The following is a 20,309-nucleotide window of genomic DNA, read 5'->3' as shown; positions in this document are numbered from 1 at the left end:
TAAAAATAATATTAGTTGCTATGCTAAAAGTATTTTCAATATTTGTTTATAAATAGTAAACATAAAAAAAAGATTGAAATAATATATTTGTATTAGTGCTTTCCATTGCTTAAATTGGGAAATTTATTGCGCTGCATTTTTTTTTTTCTTTAAAAATTAAAAGCATAGAATAAAATTTGGTCAGTAGTTTTCAAAACATTTTAAAATGATAAGCACTCTAACCAAAACAAAACAAAAAAAAAGATGCTTTCAATATAAACTCTATGTACTATATAAATAACTTTTAAAAAATAGTATTATAAGCTATTCATTTTTTTTTTAAAAGAGAAGGAATGTTTAAATAATAAACAAGGTTTTCTTGCAACTGACAATATCAATAATGAATTATTTGGGGGGTTGCAAAAGTCATAAATGCACAAGAAATATGTATTTGGAATGCCCAAAATAAATAGTTGCATATGAAACGTTGAAAGTGAATGTTTTTACCTTAAAAACCGCTCAATTTTATTTTTATTGACATTTTTACATTTATTATTTTATTGACATCATTTTTTCTTCTTAAATTAAAGTGATTTAATTATTTATAGGGGTCGAGCAAGCTGTGTTCCTTTTTCAGAAATCAAAGAAAATGTAATGGAGTATATAAGCTCTGAAGATAACTGGTTTTACATACTACGTTATAATCCAGAATCAAGGTATTAAATAGTTACAAATATACCTCATAAATAGAAAATAAATTTTACAACAACTTGTTACTTTATATATGAGCATGTGATGTAGTTAATAGAATTTAACAATGTTAATATATTGTTATTCAAGGAGAATGGCCAATGCAAAAGGAGAAATCAGGATTGGGGCAAGTCATCAGGTAATCTAATGTTTTTTTATTTATTTATCAAGATATCTTGTTAGATTTTAGTTGAAGAAAAAAGTTTTATACCTTGAGGTTTTTGTAATTGTATTTCACATTTTAATTCCTATGAAGTTATACATTAAAAAAAATATACTGTTTACAACCATTAAAATTCTAGCAGCAACCATTATACTTTTTTGATAAAATACAAATTTTCTATATTGCCGTATAATAAATTAAAAAAAAAATTATAATAGCCTAAAATATTAAACATTATTAGTGACAAAGTAAAACATTACTAAACAAATAAAAGTTGAATACTTATACGGATTAAGAATAAATTAAATAAACATTCCCTTATAGGCTTCCTTGCCTCAATGTACACCTTGGAATGAAAGAAGTGCAGCTGACCTTATGGAACTTAATCGAAGTAGCATTGAAGAATTGGTTAATATAAATGTTTATTTTTGCAGTTTTTTATTTTATTTTAAGTTTTTATATTTTTCTAATTTTATTATTTTTACAGGTTTGGGAACCAGTTATTCCAAATTCTAAGCTGATTGTATATATACGTGCAGCACGTAGTATTACTTCCTATAATGGTTATCGTGATAAAGAAAATGGTGGTCCTGAAAAAGCACTTGATTCATTTTCTCAAGATTTTACAACAGCTCATTCTTATGACATTGTATAAAAAAATACTTTTTTATTTATTATTTGTGTTCTTTGATGTGTTTTCTTCTTAATTATTATATCTAACCCATATTGATTTTTAAGGTTTAAATTTTTTACACATCCTTATAGCTTCATAAACATGGATATAATATATCAACTGCTCTACAATACTTAATAAAGAATCCTGTACCTAAGCTATCTACAGCACCTTGGAGTGATGAAGAGAGAGTGAGTTTTTTTATGAAAGTTTTTATACAGCAAATTTTAAGTTTTTGTGTTTTTGTATTAAATAACTACTTTGTATGATTGATTTTATATAGCATAGAATCAATTTGAATATCTTTAGAAAAAATTCATGAAGGGTTTGCGATCTTATGGAAAAACATTTCACAAAATTCAAAAAGAACTTTTTCCTGAAAGACAAACTGTAAGCATAGGTTTTGGTTAAATAAAAGTGTTTTGATTTTATGTTTCCTTGTTATATTATGAAAAATTTTCATTTTTAGAGTGAGTTAGTTGAGTATTATTATATTTGGAAAAAAACAGCAACAGCACTTAGTTCAAGACCACACAAAAGAGGTATTCGAAGAAATAATCTTGTAAGAAAAACAAGAACTGCTAAACCAAAAACAGCTGCTGCAACTGAGTTTTGTAAGTAGTTTCCTATACTATGTTTGGTAATATGTTATTATGTATTTTGCTGTCAAGAAATTTTTACACAACTAAACTAACAACAATGTAATAAAATACATGTCTGTGGCAAGAAGAAGCTAAAATCAAAATTCATCAAACTTCTTAACAAATAAATAAATAATAACAAATATCCAAGAAAAATGTTCTATTTCATAAAGTTACAAAATAAAATTTTTAGTTTTTGAAATACAGAACATAAAAATTATTAAAAATATTGGTCATTGAACACAAATTTAAAATATAATACAACATTACACACATACATATACCAACCTAATTAAGTTATTTTTACATTTTTAATTCTTTAAAAAAAAATGTAGTTTTCAATCTCTTTTTTTCGAACAAGATAAACATCATACTGATGTTTATCTTGTTTGATGTCATGGATGTGTTAAAATTTAGTTATAAAACATCTCGTAGATACATGCATATATACAGCTTTGTCTTATTAATAAGTGGTACGCTATTGAACATTGTTTTTTTTGTGTGTGTATATTTCAATGACAATTACATTATCTGTATTATGGAAATTTTTTTCTTTTAAAAGATTTAAGCCATTGTTTAAACTATTTGGTTTGTTATTTATAATTAAAAACTCTTTTCAGTGGATTTGAGCTCTTGCAGTGAAAATGATTTTAATGTTTGTGATGACAGTGAAAATGAAAGAGACTTAAGGTAATTAATTTTCAAATTTACATTGAGCTGTGCTGCATCAAGCTCCTATCAGGATGTATTTACTTAACTACATTTTAACATTTTTTTTTTTAGCTTATATGCATGTCGCCATTGCTATACAACAAGTAAGTTTTTTACTTTTTTTAAAAAAAGTTATATTTTTCCTTTTGAAACTACTCTTAATGTTTATAATTTTATTTATAAGAATCTCCAAATTGGCATCATGCTGGCAAACACAAGCTTCTACTTTGTTACAATTGTAGAATGCATTTTAAACGTTATGGTCAAATGAAAAATTTTAAGGATGAGGACAGACTTGAGCCTCCAGCATATATTTATAAAGCCGCATTTGTTAATCTTGAAGAACATCTTCAATACTCAGGACGAATGCGCACTAGACGATCTTCCACACCAATTTTTATGAATGGCAATAACATGCGTATCAGAGTTTTACAAGAAGGTTTGTAAATATTTTAATCTTAAAAATAAACAATATTAATATTTTTATTCATACTAATGCTTTTTGTTCATTTTAAATATTAACTAAGTTTAACATTGTATGTTGAAGGTTTTTATATATTGTTTAGATCTATAGTATAATATTTATAAATTTTAGCTAAGTTGTCTAATCGCAAACAAGTTACAGAGACAGAGGATAAAAGTAATGATCAAGAAAAAAAAGCATCCAAGCGAAGAAATTCAAAAGATATGAATGAAAATGATAGAGAGCAGAAAAAAGGCCGTTTGGAAGCTGATGAGGATGAGGTAGCCATCTGACTTTTTTCTACTATCATATTATAAGAACATCTAAAAAAACTTTTTTGTTGTTTGTTTATAGGATGCTGACGATGAATCCGAAGATGATAGTGAAACAGAGATTCATAGTGAAAGTAATGGACAGATATCTAATAATAGTTCTGAATCTCAATCTCCAGAAGCTGCAGTTGAAAGTGAACTAGTTTCTAAAGTTTCTGAAAATCCATCAACTTTTGTACCAATTAAGAGCGAAGAAACTTGTGATCCTGATATTATTCCAGATGATGAAGTTTCATCATCATCCGAAGTTTTAGATGATGTTGAAAAATGTGAAAAAATTTCTAAACGTTTTAAATGTGAATTTGCTGAACCGTCTTGTGCTAGATCTTCTATGGTCTATGTGTTTAAAAGAATGAAACAAAGATTCTCTGATGTTGAGGTTGATCATAGAATTTATTTTTATTTTTATTGTTTTCAGTGGTGCAGTTACATATAAGGTGAAACAAGAAACATGATGCACCATTTAATAAGCCAATATTTAATAATAAAAGAATTTAAGTAATGAGAAGATTTTAAAGATATATTCAAATCTTAAAACACAAATTTTAGTGCTTAACTTTTTCTTGGTACTAAGATTAAGCCAATCAATCAAAAAATTTGTAAAAAATATTTTCGAAATTATATATATGTATTGTTTAATTTTATGATGTTGTAAGATGTGCCTTGATGAATTTATTTAAACTACTCTATAGTATTACACATAAAACCAATACCAAACATAAAGTGTCCATAACTGAGATAATTCCAAACATAAATACATAACTGAGATAATTTAGTTTAAATGTTTTGTCACAAAAATAAGTATATATTGTTAAATTAAAAAACAATGTAGTTTTTTATAGCAGATTTTGTTATAAACTTATTTTTGGTAATATTGTGGGATAACACATTATTGCATAATAACATCCAATTGTCCTCTCAGTTGAGTTATTGGGATGCTTAAGTTCACAAATTTTATAATCCTTCACATACTAATATCCATTTGTCCGTTTGCAAAATGCGCTAAGTGCAACTAAATTAATTTTGAGAAAATGGCAAAAAACTAAGCTACTCATAGTTGTGCATTAACAGAAATTGATATTTTCTTTTTCTATTTTTTCTTGTTTTATTCTAACTTGCAATTGGTCTAATATTTAAATAGATGATAGATTTCAGTATATAGGTTGTGGAAATAGAGCTAACACAAATTTTTTTTATTTTTGTGACTTAGCGTGTTTTGCAAATGAGCTCCTCATATCTAAGGATGCATTTTTCTAATATATTTTTTGTCCTTTAGTTCTTAAAATGTGCTTTTTAAATTTTCAGAAAAAGAAGAAAAATTAAGAATAATGAAAAAATTTATTGCTACCTCAACCTAAACCCTCAGTGTAGCAGCAACTCTTTTGCATGTTATCACTAAATCTATTGATGTATGTACTAAAACCTTTGCAGCTCCCTATTCAGTTTGACGTTTTTTTTTGTGTATGTAATGCTGCATTCATATATGTATACATATGTAGTGTTTACACATAAAAAAGATACATATATCTTCTTTATGGGTAAACACTAAATGCACCTAATCCATCAGTTGATTTATGTACAAGTCCCTCTGCTTATCTCTGTTTGTATTGCATCATAACTTTTTTAACATCTAGACCTAAATCCACAGTACAAAATTTGCCACGTTATGCACTACATGTTCATCATTGCCCTTAAATAAATGACACTTGTGCATTAAAAAAATTTTAAAAGTCAAAATAAAGGTAATTGAGAAAGATGTACGTTATTTAGCCAACCCTAGCTTCTGGAAACTTGCTCTGCATTTTAAATTTAGTCTATAAATTTTATACTAAAGTAGTACTCAAAATTAAAATTATTATACATTATCTATATAAAATTGAAACTATTATGGATTATCTATACAAAATTTAAGTTGTTATATATTATCTCTATAAAATTTAAATTATTATATATTATCTCTATAAAATTTAAATTATATTTTGTATTTTTGAATTAAAAAAAAATTTTTCTGTATTCTAAATTTTTTAATTACGATTTTTCCGTTTCCTAAAGACAATTTGTTTCGCTGAATGGTCTTTTGTCTCTTTTTCTTTGAGGGACTTTTTATTCGATGAATAAAGTATATGTAAAATTAAGTATATAAGAATACCTTAAGTATGCACATTTATATAACTGTATATTCGTAAACTTATATTTAGAACATATTTCTAATTTTATTACGACTTGATATTTATTGTTCTTTTAAACAGGTTTCAAAAAGGCATAATGAGCAAAATGACAAATTGGATCATGAAATTAAAAACCAGTACATAATTAGTTCTACAAAAGATCAACCTGCTCAAATTACTTCATATTCGGAAACAATGAGAATGTATGGTACAAAAACTGAACCATATCGTCAATGGCATGACAGGTATTCAACTTCTCATGATAACCATAGTCCTAGAATAATTAGTCCAAGGGAGCATTTTATTGATTCAGGAAAGTTTAACCATTTACTTAAAATATTTGATAGGCAGCATTATGATCATCGGCACACATCTATGTCACATGAAGCAAATCATCCAATCCCATTTGTACCACGATCAATTGATCATGGGTGTGATTACCGTACATTGTCCGGGCGAAGTTTTATATCTTCTCACGTACCAGCTGCAATTGAGAATTTATCACGGTTATCATCTGGACTCGAGTCAATTGATAGAACGTCTAACTTAGATAGACCATTACCTATTGATCCTGTAACTGGTCTTCCTCCTATTCAACCTCATCTTCACTCTCACTTACATACTCACACTCACCTGCATGTGCACCCGGATGATTTAAAATACCGAACACATCCGCTTCCTTCTGATGCTCATCACGAAAAACACGAAATTCCAATACCTCGTCAACCTCAACAACATTTAACTCCAGTTCATAGACCTAGAAGTAGAGAATATCATGAGCATTTATTAAAACAATATCCTGAACTTTATGCTCAAATGCACCATGATACTCATCTAAGTAAACATTTTTCGGGGAACAGAGATGCTTTAAAAAACACTAATAGAGATGCGGTTATCAGTCCTAATTTAAGTCATGAAGTTCCTAATATGCACAATGATCCAGTTGCTTATCACCTTTGGCTTACACAATATGCGCGCATGCATTATCGATGGAATTCTCATAGTAGTCCTCTACCCAATCACGATCATGCTCCTGATTTGAGTCCAAGAGGAGCTCATCATTTACCTCACCATTTCAGAAATGAACATGAAACAATTTTACGCGAAAAAATTGCACACGAGAAAATTCCAAGTTTTGAACAGGAAAAGTATTTGCGTCATGTGCTTAAGCAACGTGAGCACGAAGTAGAAAGATATAAAATAGATAATGGACTTCATGAAAGGTCTGTTAGTTTACATGTGTCAGAAAATCAAAGTTCAAATAGGCATCGAGATGCTCATGTTGGATTTAGAACTGGTGATATTAGATCTCATCGATCAGTAGATCAACATCCAGCTATTCGTTCTAATGAAATGCATTCTTCGTATCATGGTGCTATGTTTGCTGAAAACATAAGACGCCCACAAGATCTCCGAACATCTCATGAAGTAAGATCTGCATACGAACTAAGTATGCACGATAGATTAGCTAACGAATTATTAGAAAGAGAGAGATTGACTCAAATGGAGAGATATGGACAGCAAGATAGACACATATTTTATGAACGAACTCGACATGATCGTCCAAGTATATTTGGGCGGTACAAACCAGAAACAATAGATTTATCTGGGGAATAAATTTTAGATTTCGTATTACCATTAGGCTTATCATACGTTATAGTATGTACTAGTTAAAAAATGTTTTAATTTATAATTTATGTTTTTATTAACCAAATATTTTTAATGAATTCTCGGAAAATGTACAAGATGCGCAAAAAAAATCTTGTTTGCAGTTATCAGGGGCAGATCTAGCATTTTATATGAGTGGTGCGTAATTTTTTATTAACTCAACCCCTTCCATCCAGCGGCGCATTAAAGTGTTTGAAGGAATGACGGGCAGAAACCAAACATCATTTTTTAGCGCCCTGCTGTCTTAGGGTTCGTCGTTATTTAAATGCAATGAATAGTAAACTTACTTGTTTTTTTTTTGTTTTTTTTTTGTGTTATGCTTTTCTCTAACTAATATTATTACATATGTTGCCTTTATCTATTTCGTTCATAAATTAGACTGAGTTTTAAGTCTTACTTAACGAAGTGTACCACCGAAAAGTTAATCATGGAAGTTACACTTCATCTGTAAAATGTTCTTTTGCCTAAGATTCTAATTCTGGGTTCTTTTCTTATCACGTAGTTTATGTAAAGAAATATTAGTGTTGCCATAATTCTACATTTTGATCGAGGATTGTATTTTTATCTAAACATCAGTTTATGCATATTTTGGAGATATTGCTATATCGGTTGCGTATTTAAAAATCAAATTTCAAGGTTGAAACTTAGGATTTTAAAAGAATTTTTTTACTTTTAACATTGAACAAAAATCTTTCATAAGATATATTTAAAAAAATCTATTTAAATTTTTGAAGTAATAAACATTTAAAGTGTAATTATAATAAATAATGTTAATTTTTTTATCTATAAAATGAGCGGCCACGAGTGGTTACCGATTATTTAATATAGAATTTCCTAATCTTAACCGGTAAGCTAAAACTTGGTATTTTACAAATTTTCGTAAATTCTGGTTTTTATTTATATATATTAAATATGTATGCATAATTAGCTATATTTATATTAATATTAGAGTACATGATAAAATTAAAAATGGACGATGTATCAAAGCTTTACTTACAAATGAAAAAATATGGCTATAGTAGAGGAAATGGAGACGGCTTATTTTTCTAATTCTGCGAAAAATTAGAAAAAGAAACGTTAAACCAAAAATAAGCAGCTCAAAAATATGGCATTCCGAATTCAACTTTTAATGACCCATATAAATGGAAAACATCCTACTACGGTTGGTAAAAGAACAGTTTTAACTAAGGCTGAAGAGCTTGTCGTAGTTGCATTTTTTGTCCATCATTAAACAGCACAAATTATGTGACCCATGACTTGTAAATCTGGTAAATGGTTTTGTGGTACTTGTTCTTTCCATTAATTAGATACAATTTTAATCTGAACTTATATGTTTTTGAATGCAAATGTATGTATTAAAGGAAATTTCAGGAACTTACGAATGAGTTTATAGAGTAAAACCGGGTCAAATCGCACACCATATCATTCAGCTCACTGATCAAAATTATCAAATAAAAACTAAACGAATACTGCTATGAAAAAAAATAAAATAGATTCAAATGCGGAATTATCCTCTCCATTCGATTGATAAAATTGTATGCCGATTTGACTCAATTTTTTTTCTTTTTCAATATAATTTTATCGAGAAATCAGTCTCAACACTCAAAGATTATAAATCATAAGGCATTAGCAATCACACAGGTGTTTAATCCATCATCATCAACTTTAGCAGCCTCGCCAGCATCTACGCCATCTTGCTCAGTCACAGCTTCATCATTTTTAACAGCCGCCGGAGCACCTACTCCAACTACAGACCGAACACTATCTTTATCAACTACGCTGGCTTCGAGTTTTGATAGTTATCAAGCATGTCTAGACCGTATTGAGTTGGAGTTGAATAAATTTTTTCAAGCCAGAAATTAATTGTATGTTAAGAAATCTAAGCAGTGTAACATGTCAAAACTTGGCGGAAAATGTATTACCAAAAAAGGAAGCTGTGAAAGTTGTTAAACTTAACGCAAGACGTAGACTCTCTATGCCAATTACTCAAATTCCGTAGCATAACAATGCTGAGCAACTACAGAAAAACACTAATGAAGAACAATTACCTGCAGCCAAAAGATTAAAAGTTGCAAAATGTAAAAAGTGTAGAGTACAATTACACACAGAAATGTTACAATGTAAGAATTCGATGTGTAAAAAAACATGTTTACTAAAGAAATATCTAGTTAGTACTAAATTTTGTTGCTGCAAAAAATGTGAAAATTTTAATATAGTTTCTTAAATATAAATTGTGTTAAAAATAATAATCCAAAAAAAAAAGTTAAATTTTATTTTAATTTTTCAACTGTGCGGTTTAATGTAGCCTAAAACCGCACAAATTTTTTTCTTTGCATTTAATATTTTCGATAATTTTATTTTAAGTTAAGCCGTATAAAACACGTTTCTGTTCGCTGTTCTAGCAATTTTCTTGCTTTAAGAGTGCTAAGCATTTATTTTGAAAAACGTTGGGATTCCTAACTTATAAAAATCATTTTTTCAGACTTTTTCATTTAAGAAATAATTACGTAGTACGAAACTCAAGAGTTTGGTAACTTTTTGTGTGCATGGGATTACGCAAGGTTTGTGAATATGACTGCATAACTTTGAACTTAAAACGCAAAGTTTAAGCATATCTTTGACTTAAGAAAGTATTGCACATCACCTTTTATTCACTATTCATCCCAGCGCCATTAAAACATTCACTTTACCTCATCTGTATCTTTTAACAAAAAACGAAGTACGAGAAACCACAAGTAAGACTGAGAATTAGATTTTACCAAAAATACTAAGGATAAAGTTGGAAAGCCAAAATGCACCGGTTCTCGCATAATATCTTTTATCAGGAAATTTTAGGTTTTGGCTGTGGTTGCTACTGCAGCATTTCCTCACTTTTTTTTATGGTTGATTATGATAGAGAATTTTATGATGGCTCAGAAAAATTTAAGAGCATTAGTCTCAAGATTTACTGAAAGTGCTTTTTAAGCTTGAAAGTAAAAACAATTTTTTGAAGCGTAAAATAAATTAAAAGTAACAATAGTATTGTACTTTATTTCACCATACGGCTTATTGCCATACTGACACCCTTAAGGATACATAAAATATAAACTGTATTGAAAGATTTCCATCGAATACATATACAAAAAAAAACAAAAATATAACTCAAGAAAATTGCGGTAAAAAAATATAAATATACAAAAAGTTTACAACAATTTCCCTAAGACTCCGTTGAAATTTGTATGTCAAAAAAGACAATATAACAATCAAAAGAGTTAAAATTAAAATAATAAAGAGTGAGAAAACGAAATCAATGAACTTTAAAGCTCTAGTTAAAATAATTACGTATATTTGCTGCCAAATTTAGATTTCCTTTTTTATTAAGGTGGTTGGGATGCAAATAGACGACTTTCTGAAATTCGACATTACAACATTTTTTAGTTTATTAATACTGTTAAATACATTAAGAGAAATAGTTTTCATAAAAAATATTTTTTATTTTTTAAACAAAAAATCCATAATGGCGAAAAATGTGTTAATTTTGACCCTTATAAATTATGTTTTTGAAACACGATATCTTGATAAAACAAAAGAAAAATAGAAAATCCTTTTGTATATATGTATATTATTATATTATACTCCGGATGATCCTTAGAATTTGCATAAATCATTTTACCCTAAGAATAATTAAAGTTTTTGTAAAAATACTACTTTTTAACAACAGATGTTGGAACAAATTTGCACCTAAACTGAATTTTTTATGTGATATTAAGAGTTTTATGTAAAATGCAAAGGTCATCCGGAGTATTAGATTATATCAAACACAAATTCAAATTTTCAAGTCAAATGTTCAATTCTAACTTGAGTTATCATGTTTTAAGTTATAGCAAGTATGCAAAAAATTAAAAACAGAGAAAAATGCAAAACGTTTAACAGAGAAAAATAAAATGTTTAAAAAATAAGTTATCTCCTCAGTAAAAACCAGTTTGATATGAATCTACTGATTTTTTCACTCATTTTATCAAAAAATCTATTTTTTCTAGCTTGCAATCCTTTTCTACGCTTTTTCTCTGCATTCGTGAAATTTTTATCCATTCGCTTAATGCATGAAATATTTAACTTTGTTACCACAGCCTTTGAAATTTGAAATTTGCTTTTTTAAATCAAATTGTTCTAAAAACTTCAGTATTTTTTCTCCACCCATCATTAAAATGAATAATAGCTGAATGTAAGCCCATGTCTACCGTTCCTAGGAGTGTTTTAAGGTGTAAATATGGACCAATAAATATTTTTTATTGTTTCCAATGTTAGCTGCATAAAAATAGACATATCAAAGGGTCAAATTCCACCATAAAAAAAAATTCACAAAGCTTTTTTTTATCGTTCTTTGCATCCCAACCACCTTAAAAATATTAATTATTTTATCTTTGTGTTTTTTGCATATATTCATTCTCTAATTAAACTTTAACTTTATTTTTTAAACTTTTTTTGTAAATGTTTGTTTCTAAAAGTTTGTCATCCTATTAAAATATATTTCTACAACAAGATTCTTTTATAAAAAAATACTAAACTCTCGTTGACCCACATTCGGAGCGTATCCAAATAAAATAAATTTAAAATTATTGCGATGAGGGGTGTAAGGGTAAAATATCAAGTAATTAAAGTATTAAAGCTTGCACTTATTCGCATTCGTATATCATTCCTTTCATCTTTTTTATTGCATTGCGGACATTCTTTCTTTTCTCTTATTTTTATATTGAATATATTTTTTAATTTGTTGGTAATAAAGCTATTTCAATGGCTTCATTGTCTGTGTTTTTATTGTATACTTTTTAATCGAGATCCTTTATTGGTTTATTTAAAAGTTTCTATAGTGTTTATAGAGTAAAATTTCTGTTTTCATACTTTTGCTTAGAAACGAAAATATGAAGTTTGTTAAAGCTCTCTTGTAAAACTTTATTTTTCTTATAAATAAGTAGAGCGGTGATAAATTCACTCAGCTCTTTCTCAGATATGCCAATTGTGCTATAGTGGAAGTATCCTGGTTTTAAAGTTTTTGAAATATCTGCAGCTAAAACAAAATTACTTTTAAGGTGGTTAAGTTAAATAATTATAACCTGTATTTTTTATAAGTTTATTAAAAAACAGAGGTTGATTTAAAATTTCTTCAACACCATAAATAGGAAAATTGTGAATATTTTTTATATCAAACCAATGTAATATCTGTGGAATTAGTTATCCATTATTATATTAGTAATCCATTAAATGGCTAAAAAGCCATTATATGGCACAAAAAAAAAAAAGTTATTACTATTTTTCTGCTTTTAAGGGATAATTTTTAGTTTTTCCCAGTTATTTAAACTCATTTAGATTTTATTAAGTTTTTAGATCCAGCGATTTTTTTAAGAGAGATTTCCTGTGTTGAAAAAAACTATGCCTTTAAAAAAACTTTCGTTCCATATTCCCTGACATTTAGCAATGTTAATTTTTTCGCCCGTAGGTTTATAATTTAGCTTAAGCGCTTTGCCACTATTTTTGATGGAATTATTTCCAATTAAATAAAAATTGGTACGATTTGCATATTGCTGTATCTTTGTTTATTTCCTCCTATTAAAATCCCTTTTGTATCTCGGTTTTGTCTTATATATTGTGAAAATATTTCAGCCTATATGATTTACTTTATCATCGATAAAAGTAGTGTTGTTACGACTGTTAAATAATTCGACTGTTGACGAAATCGACTAATATACTTTCTTAAGTCAACTAAAATCGACTAATACATTTCTGAAATCAACTTATACATTTGAAATCGACTAAAAATCGATTTAGTTGAAATATGGAAATAATCTATATTTTTGAAATAAACTGTAATGAAAATAATAAAGTAATTTAGATTCACTTTCTGTTTTTTAACATCATATCATTTAAATAATAATGGAGCAAAACAGTATGAGGCCCCTAACAAGGGAACAGAAACAAGGGCCGCTCCGACAACGGAACAATATATTCCCAGACCCCATTAATTTAGGAACTGCCTTAAATACTTGATATATATCAAAGTCTTTTCAATCATATTTACAATTGGATTGTATAGATGAAATTAGGTCCCCAAATTTTTAAAATTTTTTTCAAAGTATGGAGGACCTTTAATTTGCAAAAGATCGCATTAATTTCTAAACGGGCTCCTAAATTTGCTTCTCCCCCCCCCCCCAAATTAGGGGTGTGGGTGAGCCTAGCCACGGCTTTCGCTTCACAACTTAGTTTTAACTCAGGGCCCCGAGACAGCTTGAAACAATCCTGTATGAAATTTTTTTTTTTTTTTTATTTTTTTTTTTTTTTTTAGTTATAAGTTTGCCGTTTAAAATAACTACAACTCTCGTATTGGTAAAATATACACATGGCGGGGGCAAGAAGAAGACAAAATAGTCTTATCACCAAGCTCTCAAAAAATGAATGTATATATAAAAATCAAAAGCATCGAGTAATCATAAAAAAAAAAAAAAAAAAAATTCATAAGCGAGACTTTATTAGGTATAAATTTTATTATTATTACTATTATTATTATTATTATTATTATTATTATTATTATTATTATTATTATTATTATTATTATTATATTTTGTAGTTATTAAGGTGCTCCCTAAATTCTTTCGGTCTTATCACAGAGCACCGCGGAATAGCATAAATAATACTAACACGCTATGAGTTACATGAAACTTTAAGAGAGTAAACGAAAAACTAGGTAATTAAGATACTACATGCTTTTTGTTATTAAATGAACAAACAAAAGTATAAGATTGAAGTATATTAATGAAAAGATATAATGATTATAATATTTTTACTCGACTAAATCGACTTTCAGTCGGTTTGTAGGAGCTTTTGAAGTCGACTAATTTTGACTTTCAACTAGTTGACTTTAGTTGATAACAACACTAGATAAAAGGCAATCTTTGCCTTGCTCTTAAAATATGTAATAGGCTCTTGAATAAAAAATTGCAATCAAAAGCTTTCACCTGACCTACAGAAAGTATATATTTTTCTTTGTTACCCAAGGAATTACGTCTCTTGTATATCTTAAGTTATTAAATATTGTTGAATTTTAATCCATGCCGTTTGATTATTATTTATTATATTAGGTACGACTTTTCCAATTTATTGGCTAATGTTTTTGTTATAATTTTATAGTCCACGTTTGTAAGAGATGTAGGTCTCCAGCCGCTAATTTTTTTTTATCTCCTAACCATATATTCAAATTATGATGACTTCTTTTTGAGAAAGCGCCATTTCTTCGCTAATTAAAACATCGCTAAGTTTTTCTACTTATACCCCATTCACACACTAACACATGGCGATTTTTTTTGCCTTAAAAATTCCCAAAGCTTTTTTTGAAGAAATACGAAATTTGGTCCAAAACGTCGCTATTTTTTAATTTTTATAAAAAGTTGCAAAAATTTACCATCCTTAGCATTGAATTAGGGCTATAAATATATATTTATGTATTTTTTTAAAAACTTTTACTTAAAGTGTAAATATATATCATGGTTTTTTTTTATAAAATCTGTTTTTTAAAAGTTGTATAGATATTGAAATTCAATTTATTTAAAAAACTAGTACAAAAGCTAGAAATAATTAGCTGGATAGACTAAATGAGACGGTTTTCTTAACTATCAAATGTTATTACTATATATGTAATAACATTAAAGATAAATTTCATTTGGATCTGAAATTCCAGTTTACAATTAGATGTCTAAATTACAGTTAGATAGTAGTTTTAAGCAAAATAGACATAAAAATCACTGTTTTTTAATAAAATGCATATATATTTATGAAATTAGTCATCAGAAGGTATATGTTGTAAACTGGAATCCTAGATATACACATTATAAACCCATGTGTGAATTTTTAGATCATAAGATGCATCATGGATCGAGTCTATCCACGAGTTTGAAAGCAGGTTACTTTATCGGTAAAAAGATGGTTCAGAAACCATTTTAAATTTTTCAATACCTTATTCGAAGAAAATTTATTAACTTGGCGCGTAAAAATAAAATAAACTGTTTTGTTTACATCCGTATCCGAAAATCTCGTAAGCCATAGCAAGTGGGAGAAAATCAATCAAAAAAAATCGTCGTGACAATTAAACAAGTTTTAACAGTAGTATTTAAAACACATTTTATATTTTTTCATTTACCCATGACCTACTTATATTACACGACCTGATTTGTTGCTTTTTCCCGTAAAAAATGGCCAGTTTTTTTACGGCTCCTGTAAATTTTTGTTAGGGTTAAGAATCGTGTTTGCACTATAAATGTTTTATTCTTATTTTATTAAAATGGTTTAATAGTAGTTAGATTTTCTTTGAGTACTTACATTATTTTGTGCTTGATTTTTAGTTAACTGTTTATTTTTTAAATTTTTGTTAAATGTTTATTTGTTAAACTGTTTATTTGTTAAATTTTTGTTAAATGTTTATTTGTTAAACTGTTTATTTGTTAAATTTTTGTTTATTGTTAAATTTTTTGTTAACTGATTGCCTGCTTCAGTTTATTCTAATAACATACAATACCGAAATAGGTTTTCAAATAGCTATATATTAACATGCTGCTGAAAATAAAATTACATGTTGCTAAGATTGTCTAAAACTCTCCATTGAAAATAAAATCATTGTTTGTAATTTTGTATTTATTATAGTTGAAATTAAAAGAAATATCTTTTTACAAGGAATATTTCTTTGGTCTTTGTCTTTTTTGGAATTCTTTCACTTGATCTTTCTTAATGAAAATGTAATTTTTTTTTGCAAATTTTTATAAAAAATATTATTAACAATACGAGATCTATATTTGATTTTGTCTTTTGGTGTTTTTCACTAGTAAAATCAACAGTGCTATAACAAATCTTTAAAATTTGTTCTGCAAACTTTTTAACTGAAAAAGAATGACTGTAATATTTGATTGGAATAGGAGAAATAACATATAAAATACTGAAAAGGTAAAAAATAAAATTAGAGAGAGAGCTTGAATTGGATATATAGGTTCTTTTCTGTATAAAATAACGTGCTGGGGAGACCGGGGCTAGTTGGCTCGGTTTTTACTTTATGAGCTCTTTCCGGACCCTCGAAAAAAAAAAATTTGCATTAATTTACCCCACCATGGGATAAGTTGGCGCAAACTATAAAAATGATTATTAATGCACTATTAAGTCCAAAATTAATAGAAATTTTTTTACTTATTTTAATAATTATCTTAATTTATTAATTTTAGCAACAATTTTTTCCCAAAATTTAATTTTACATTTAACTGGTACCAAATATTAGTCCGTATAAAAGCCAAAACAGTAGCTCACTTTTTATCTGTGATAAAAAAAGTTAAAAAATTTTTTTTTTTAATTTTTTTGTAAGAATAATTTTTTTCAATATTGGTAAAAAATAAAAAAGAAATAATATTAATTTTATAAAAATATATATCTTTTGCCATGGTTAATGCTTTGACCCAACTTACCCCGTGAAAATTTTGCCAATTTACCCCGAAAGCTTTTTTTTCAATAAACAATCTATAGATCCTGAAATACGGCAACTTTGAAAAAAAAGTCTGACTGGATATAGTAAACCAATTGTGACTGGAACTTTTACAATAATTTTTTTTTCATATGACTAACTATTTTCTTTGTAAAGTAAAAAGGAAGCGATGTTCTAAAAATTTCGTTTTTGTCCAAAAAACGCATAAATTTCAATATCTCCCAAGCACATGTGCAAATCCTAACAATACTACAGTGAATGATAAAATTGTCAATAAGGAAGTTTCTGTGTAATTTTTGTCACTTTCTGATGAGAGACTCTGAAGATAAACGCAGTTCGTCAACTTACCCCTGCGGCCAACTAGCCTTGGTCTCCCCTATTGATCATAATTTTAACATCAAAATCTTTTTGTTAGTTTTTTACCAATGTTACTTGCTTTAGTATATATATCTATGCTATCTTCAGAAAGCTGACACTAGTATTTTTGTAGACAACTAAGCAATATTTTGCTTAATATTTTGTAAGGGTTACTAAAATTTTGAAAAATATATTCGGGATTATCTGCCAAAATCGTTTTACTAATGCATATTTTTATAAGACTCACAAAAACTCTGACACTGGTCATTTAACTATACTTACTAAAACTTAGCTCCAAAGAATCACTTTGTAAATTAGAAGTAAGAACAACTGAATCAATGTATACTTAAACGTTCTAAGTCATTTTTTTTTAATATTTGACTTTTTGATGAAAATTTGTTCTTTGAAAATCAGACCTCTACGTACACGTTGAATAGAGAGCTGAAATATTGTCTGTAAACTAAAAGGTTCTAGCTCAGTGACTTAGAAGGTTTTTGTTGGCAGCACTGAGAAAACCAGCTGTGTTCTGCTGATAGCTTTCAGATGTTTTTAATCCAATTGAATTGTAATTATTATAATTCATCTCATTGTTTTAATGAAAAAGACTTATAATGGATGAAGAACCTAGTACTAGCAGTGGAAGAAAGGTTAAAAATGAGGCTATGTGGAAAAGGAATGTTGTTAAAGAGGCTAGAGTGAAAGGTAAAGAGTACATTGACTACAAAGGAAGAACTGTACCTGTTACTACTGTTGGAACTGATTTCAGGTGAGATTTGTATTGCAATTTCGATACCCAATTAGCCTTTTAAAAATTTGTTTATTACATACCATGCAACATGTTTTCATAAAAACGTCCTAGACAAAACTAATCCAACACGTTCCATATCGTTCCATTTAGGCTAATGAATTGACCTTAAACAGTAGCCAAATGTTATAGCCGAACTACTCAAACATCATTTTTTAGAGTTAGGCTATGGCATTTAGGCCTGCCTCGAACATTTATATCAGCATAATCTAATGAGATATTTTGCTTTCAGATGCTCGAAGAAATGTACGGAACGTCTAAAAAACCAGAGCGACGAGATCTTCGCACGCATGAGATCTTTAGAGACAAAGAACGAGCAAGATATGTTTCTACAATCGTTGATTACAAGCATGAAGGTAAAAACTTACCGACCCAGAAAGGAAGGTGCCGAAGGAAGAGTAGCTCGTGACTTTTCATTTACTTACGAGGTTTTGGTGGGGGATGCCAAAGAAAAGGTATGTGTGGATGCCTTTAAAAGCCTTTATGGTATTAAAATTAGTTGTATTCGACGTTTGCGCTCCCTGTTGGTATTAGGAAAATCACCAAAGGACCTTAGAGGGAAAAAAATAGGAACGAATGCAATCAGGGGCAATGTAAGACTTCTCATAAGAGAACATATCGAAAGTTATCAGGTGAAACAGAGCAAATATGCTGGTAAAACTATCAATTATCTAGATGCTAGACTAAATGTCAAAATTTTGTATTCAATGTTTAAAAGAAAACATTCTGAAGCAAAATGTAGCTACAAATTTTTTTTAGGTTACGTTAAGGACAACTTTACGTTAAGATTTGGTCGTCCCCAGATAGACTCTTGTTGCACCTGTGAGGAGCTTAATTTAAAATTACGAAGCCCTCATCTCAGTGATGCAGCAAAGAGAAATGCTGCTGCTGAACTGATGCTGCACAAATGTTGATCAAAAAAGTTTTACAACAAACTCCAAAATGAAAGCAACCCGGAAACAAAACAAAATGAACCGCATGTCTTAGTGATCGCATTTGACTACATGCAGAATATCCCTTTACCGATGATACCAGTGAAGGAAACCTTTTACCTCAGACAGCTCTCTGTTAACCTTTTCTCTATTCACGATGTGAAATGCAATAAATGTCATGTTTATGTGTACCATGAAGGCACAGCCAGAAAAAGCCCTGATGAGGTGTGCTCTTTTGTGTACAATTACCTAATGTCTGCTCCTCCACAGTTTACTGAAGTCCATGTCTACTCAGATAACTGTGGAGGCCAAAATAAAAACCATGCACTAAACAGAATCTTTTTGGCTCTCACAGATACTGGCCGATTTGATCGAATCGAACAGTACTACCCGATAAGAGGTCACTCGTACCTACCTTGTGACCGGGACTTCGCTGTAATAAAGAGAAAACTGAAAAAGTATGACAGGGTGTACACTGTTCACCAGTGAACTAAACTTACCATTACTTCTAGTATTACTGGTAAGTTTATTGTTGAAGAAGTTGCAACAGAAGATATTATAGATTTTCAAAAGTGGTGGCCAACATTTTACAAAAAATTTCAGGAACTTTCTTGTAAAAAACATTTTACAAGAAAGTTCCTGCTAAGGATAAGATAAGTTTTGGAATAAGTTCTCTAATGCACTTCAATTACGGGACTTTTCCAGGTGTAATTGTCTGTAGGCCACTCATTGATGGGCTGATGGTTCAAACTTACAAGATATCTCAATCGTCGATCGCATCGTCGAGTTTCCGCAAAATGTGTGCTACCCATTGGGTAATGTTCCGATAAAAAGAGTGAAACTGCAGGATATTAGGAAGCAAATGCAATATGTTCCGGATGAGTTCAGTGGTTTTTATGATGAACTCATGAGCTGGCCAATAACCGACGAGGCGAATGGCGGGTAAGAGGAACACGATATCCAGTGAGGTGTCTGAAAAAGGCTTTGTAATCGGTCCTTTTAAACATTGCGTGATTTAACATGTGTAATAGTTTGAACTATGATTTCTAATAGTTTTTGGTATAAAAAATGAATAAATATATAAAAGACAAGCTTTTTGTTATTATTCTTAACAAATGTAAACAAAAAGGTTCTAAGTCAGACAATTTTAACTATGTATAACACATATATATATCAC

General features: G+C 28.8%; 1 protein-coding gene across 8 annotated transcripts in view; it reads left to right on the top strand.

Annotated features, from left to right (window-relative positions):
• The window catches only part of LOC100211299 (arginine-glutamic acid dipeptide repeats protein), a 46,484-nt gene extending 38,895 nt beyond the window's left edge, over window positions 1-7,589 (top strand). For 4 of the 8 annotated variants that reach the window (XM_065812421.1, XM_065812420.1, XM_065812418.1 and 1 more), the window contains exons 6-19: window positions 588-695; window positions 820-868; window positions 1,217-1,300; window positions 1,380-1,541; window positions 1,658-1,756; window positions 1,875-1,955; window positions 2,035-2,179; window positions 2,827-2,896; window positions 2,990-3,021; window positions 3,102-3,356; window positions 3,513-3,661; window positions 3,735-4,091; window positions 5,962-6,125; window positions 6,228-7,589. In XM_065812421.1, the coding sequence (XP_065668493.1) occupies window positions 588-695; window positions 820-868; window positions 1,217-1,300; window positions 1,380-1,541; window positions 1,658-1,756; window positions 1,875-1,955; window positions 2,035-2,179; window positions 2,827-2,896; window positions 2,990-3,021; window positions 3,102-3,356; window positions 3,513-3,661; window positions 3,735-4,091; window positions 5,962-6,125; window positions 6,228-7,497 (3,025 nt within the window). In that variant the 3' untranslated portion in view covers window positions 7,498-7,589. Of the gene's footprint in view, window positions 1-587; window positions 696-819; window positions 869-1,216; window positions 1,301-1,379; window positions 1,542-1,657; window positions 1,757-1,874; window positions 1,956-2,034; window positions 2,180-2,826; window positions 2,897-2,989; window positions 3,022-3,101; window positions 3,357-3,512; window positions 3,662-3,734; window positions 4,092-5,961 lie in introns of all 8 variants that reach the window. The other 4 variants (XM_065812417.1, XM_065812416.1, XM_065812414.1 and 1 more) reach the window with 1 other exon arrangement.
• Window positions 7,590-20,309: the final 12,720 nt, after the last annotated feature.

Source organism: Hydra vulgaris, chromosome 12 (assembly GCF_038396675.1).
Source record: "Hydra vulgaris chromosome 12, alternate assembly HydraT2T_AEP".
Lineage (NCBI taxonomy): Eukaryota > Metazoa > Cnidaria > Hydrozoa > Anthoathecata > Hydridae > Hydra > Hydra vulgaris.
Note: the sequence above shows the minus strand (reverse complement) of the source record. Positions and strands in the feature narration are given on the sequence as shown.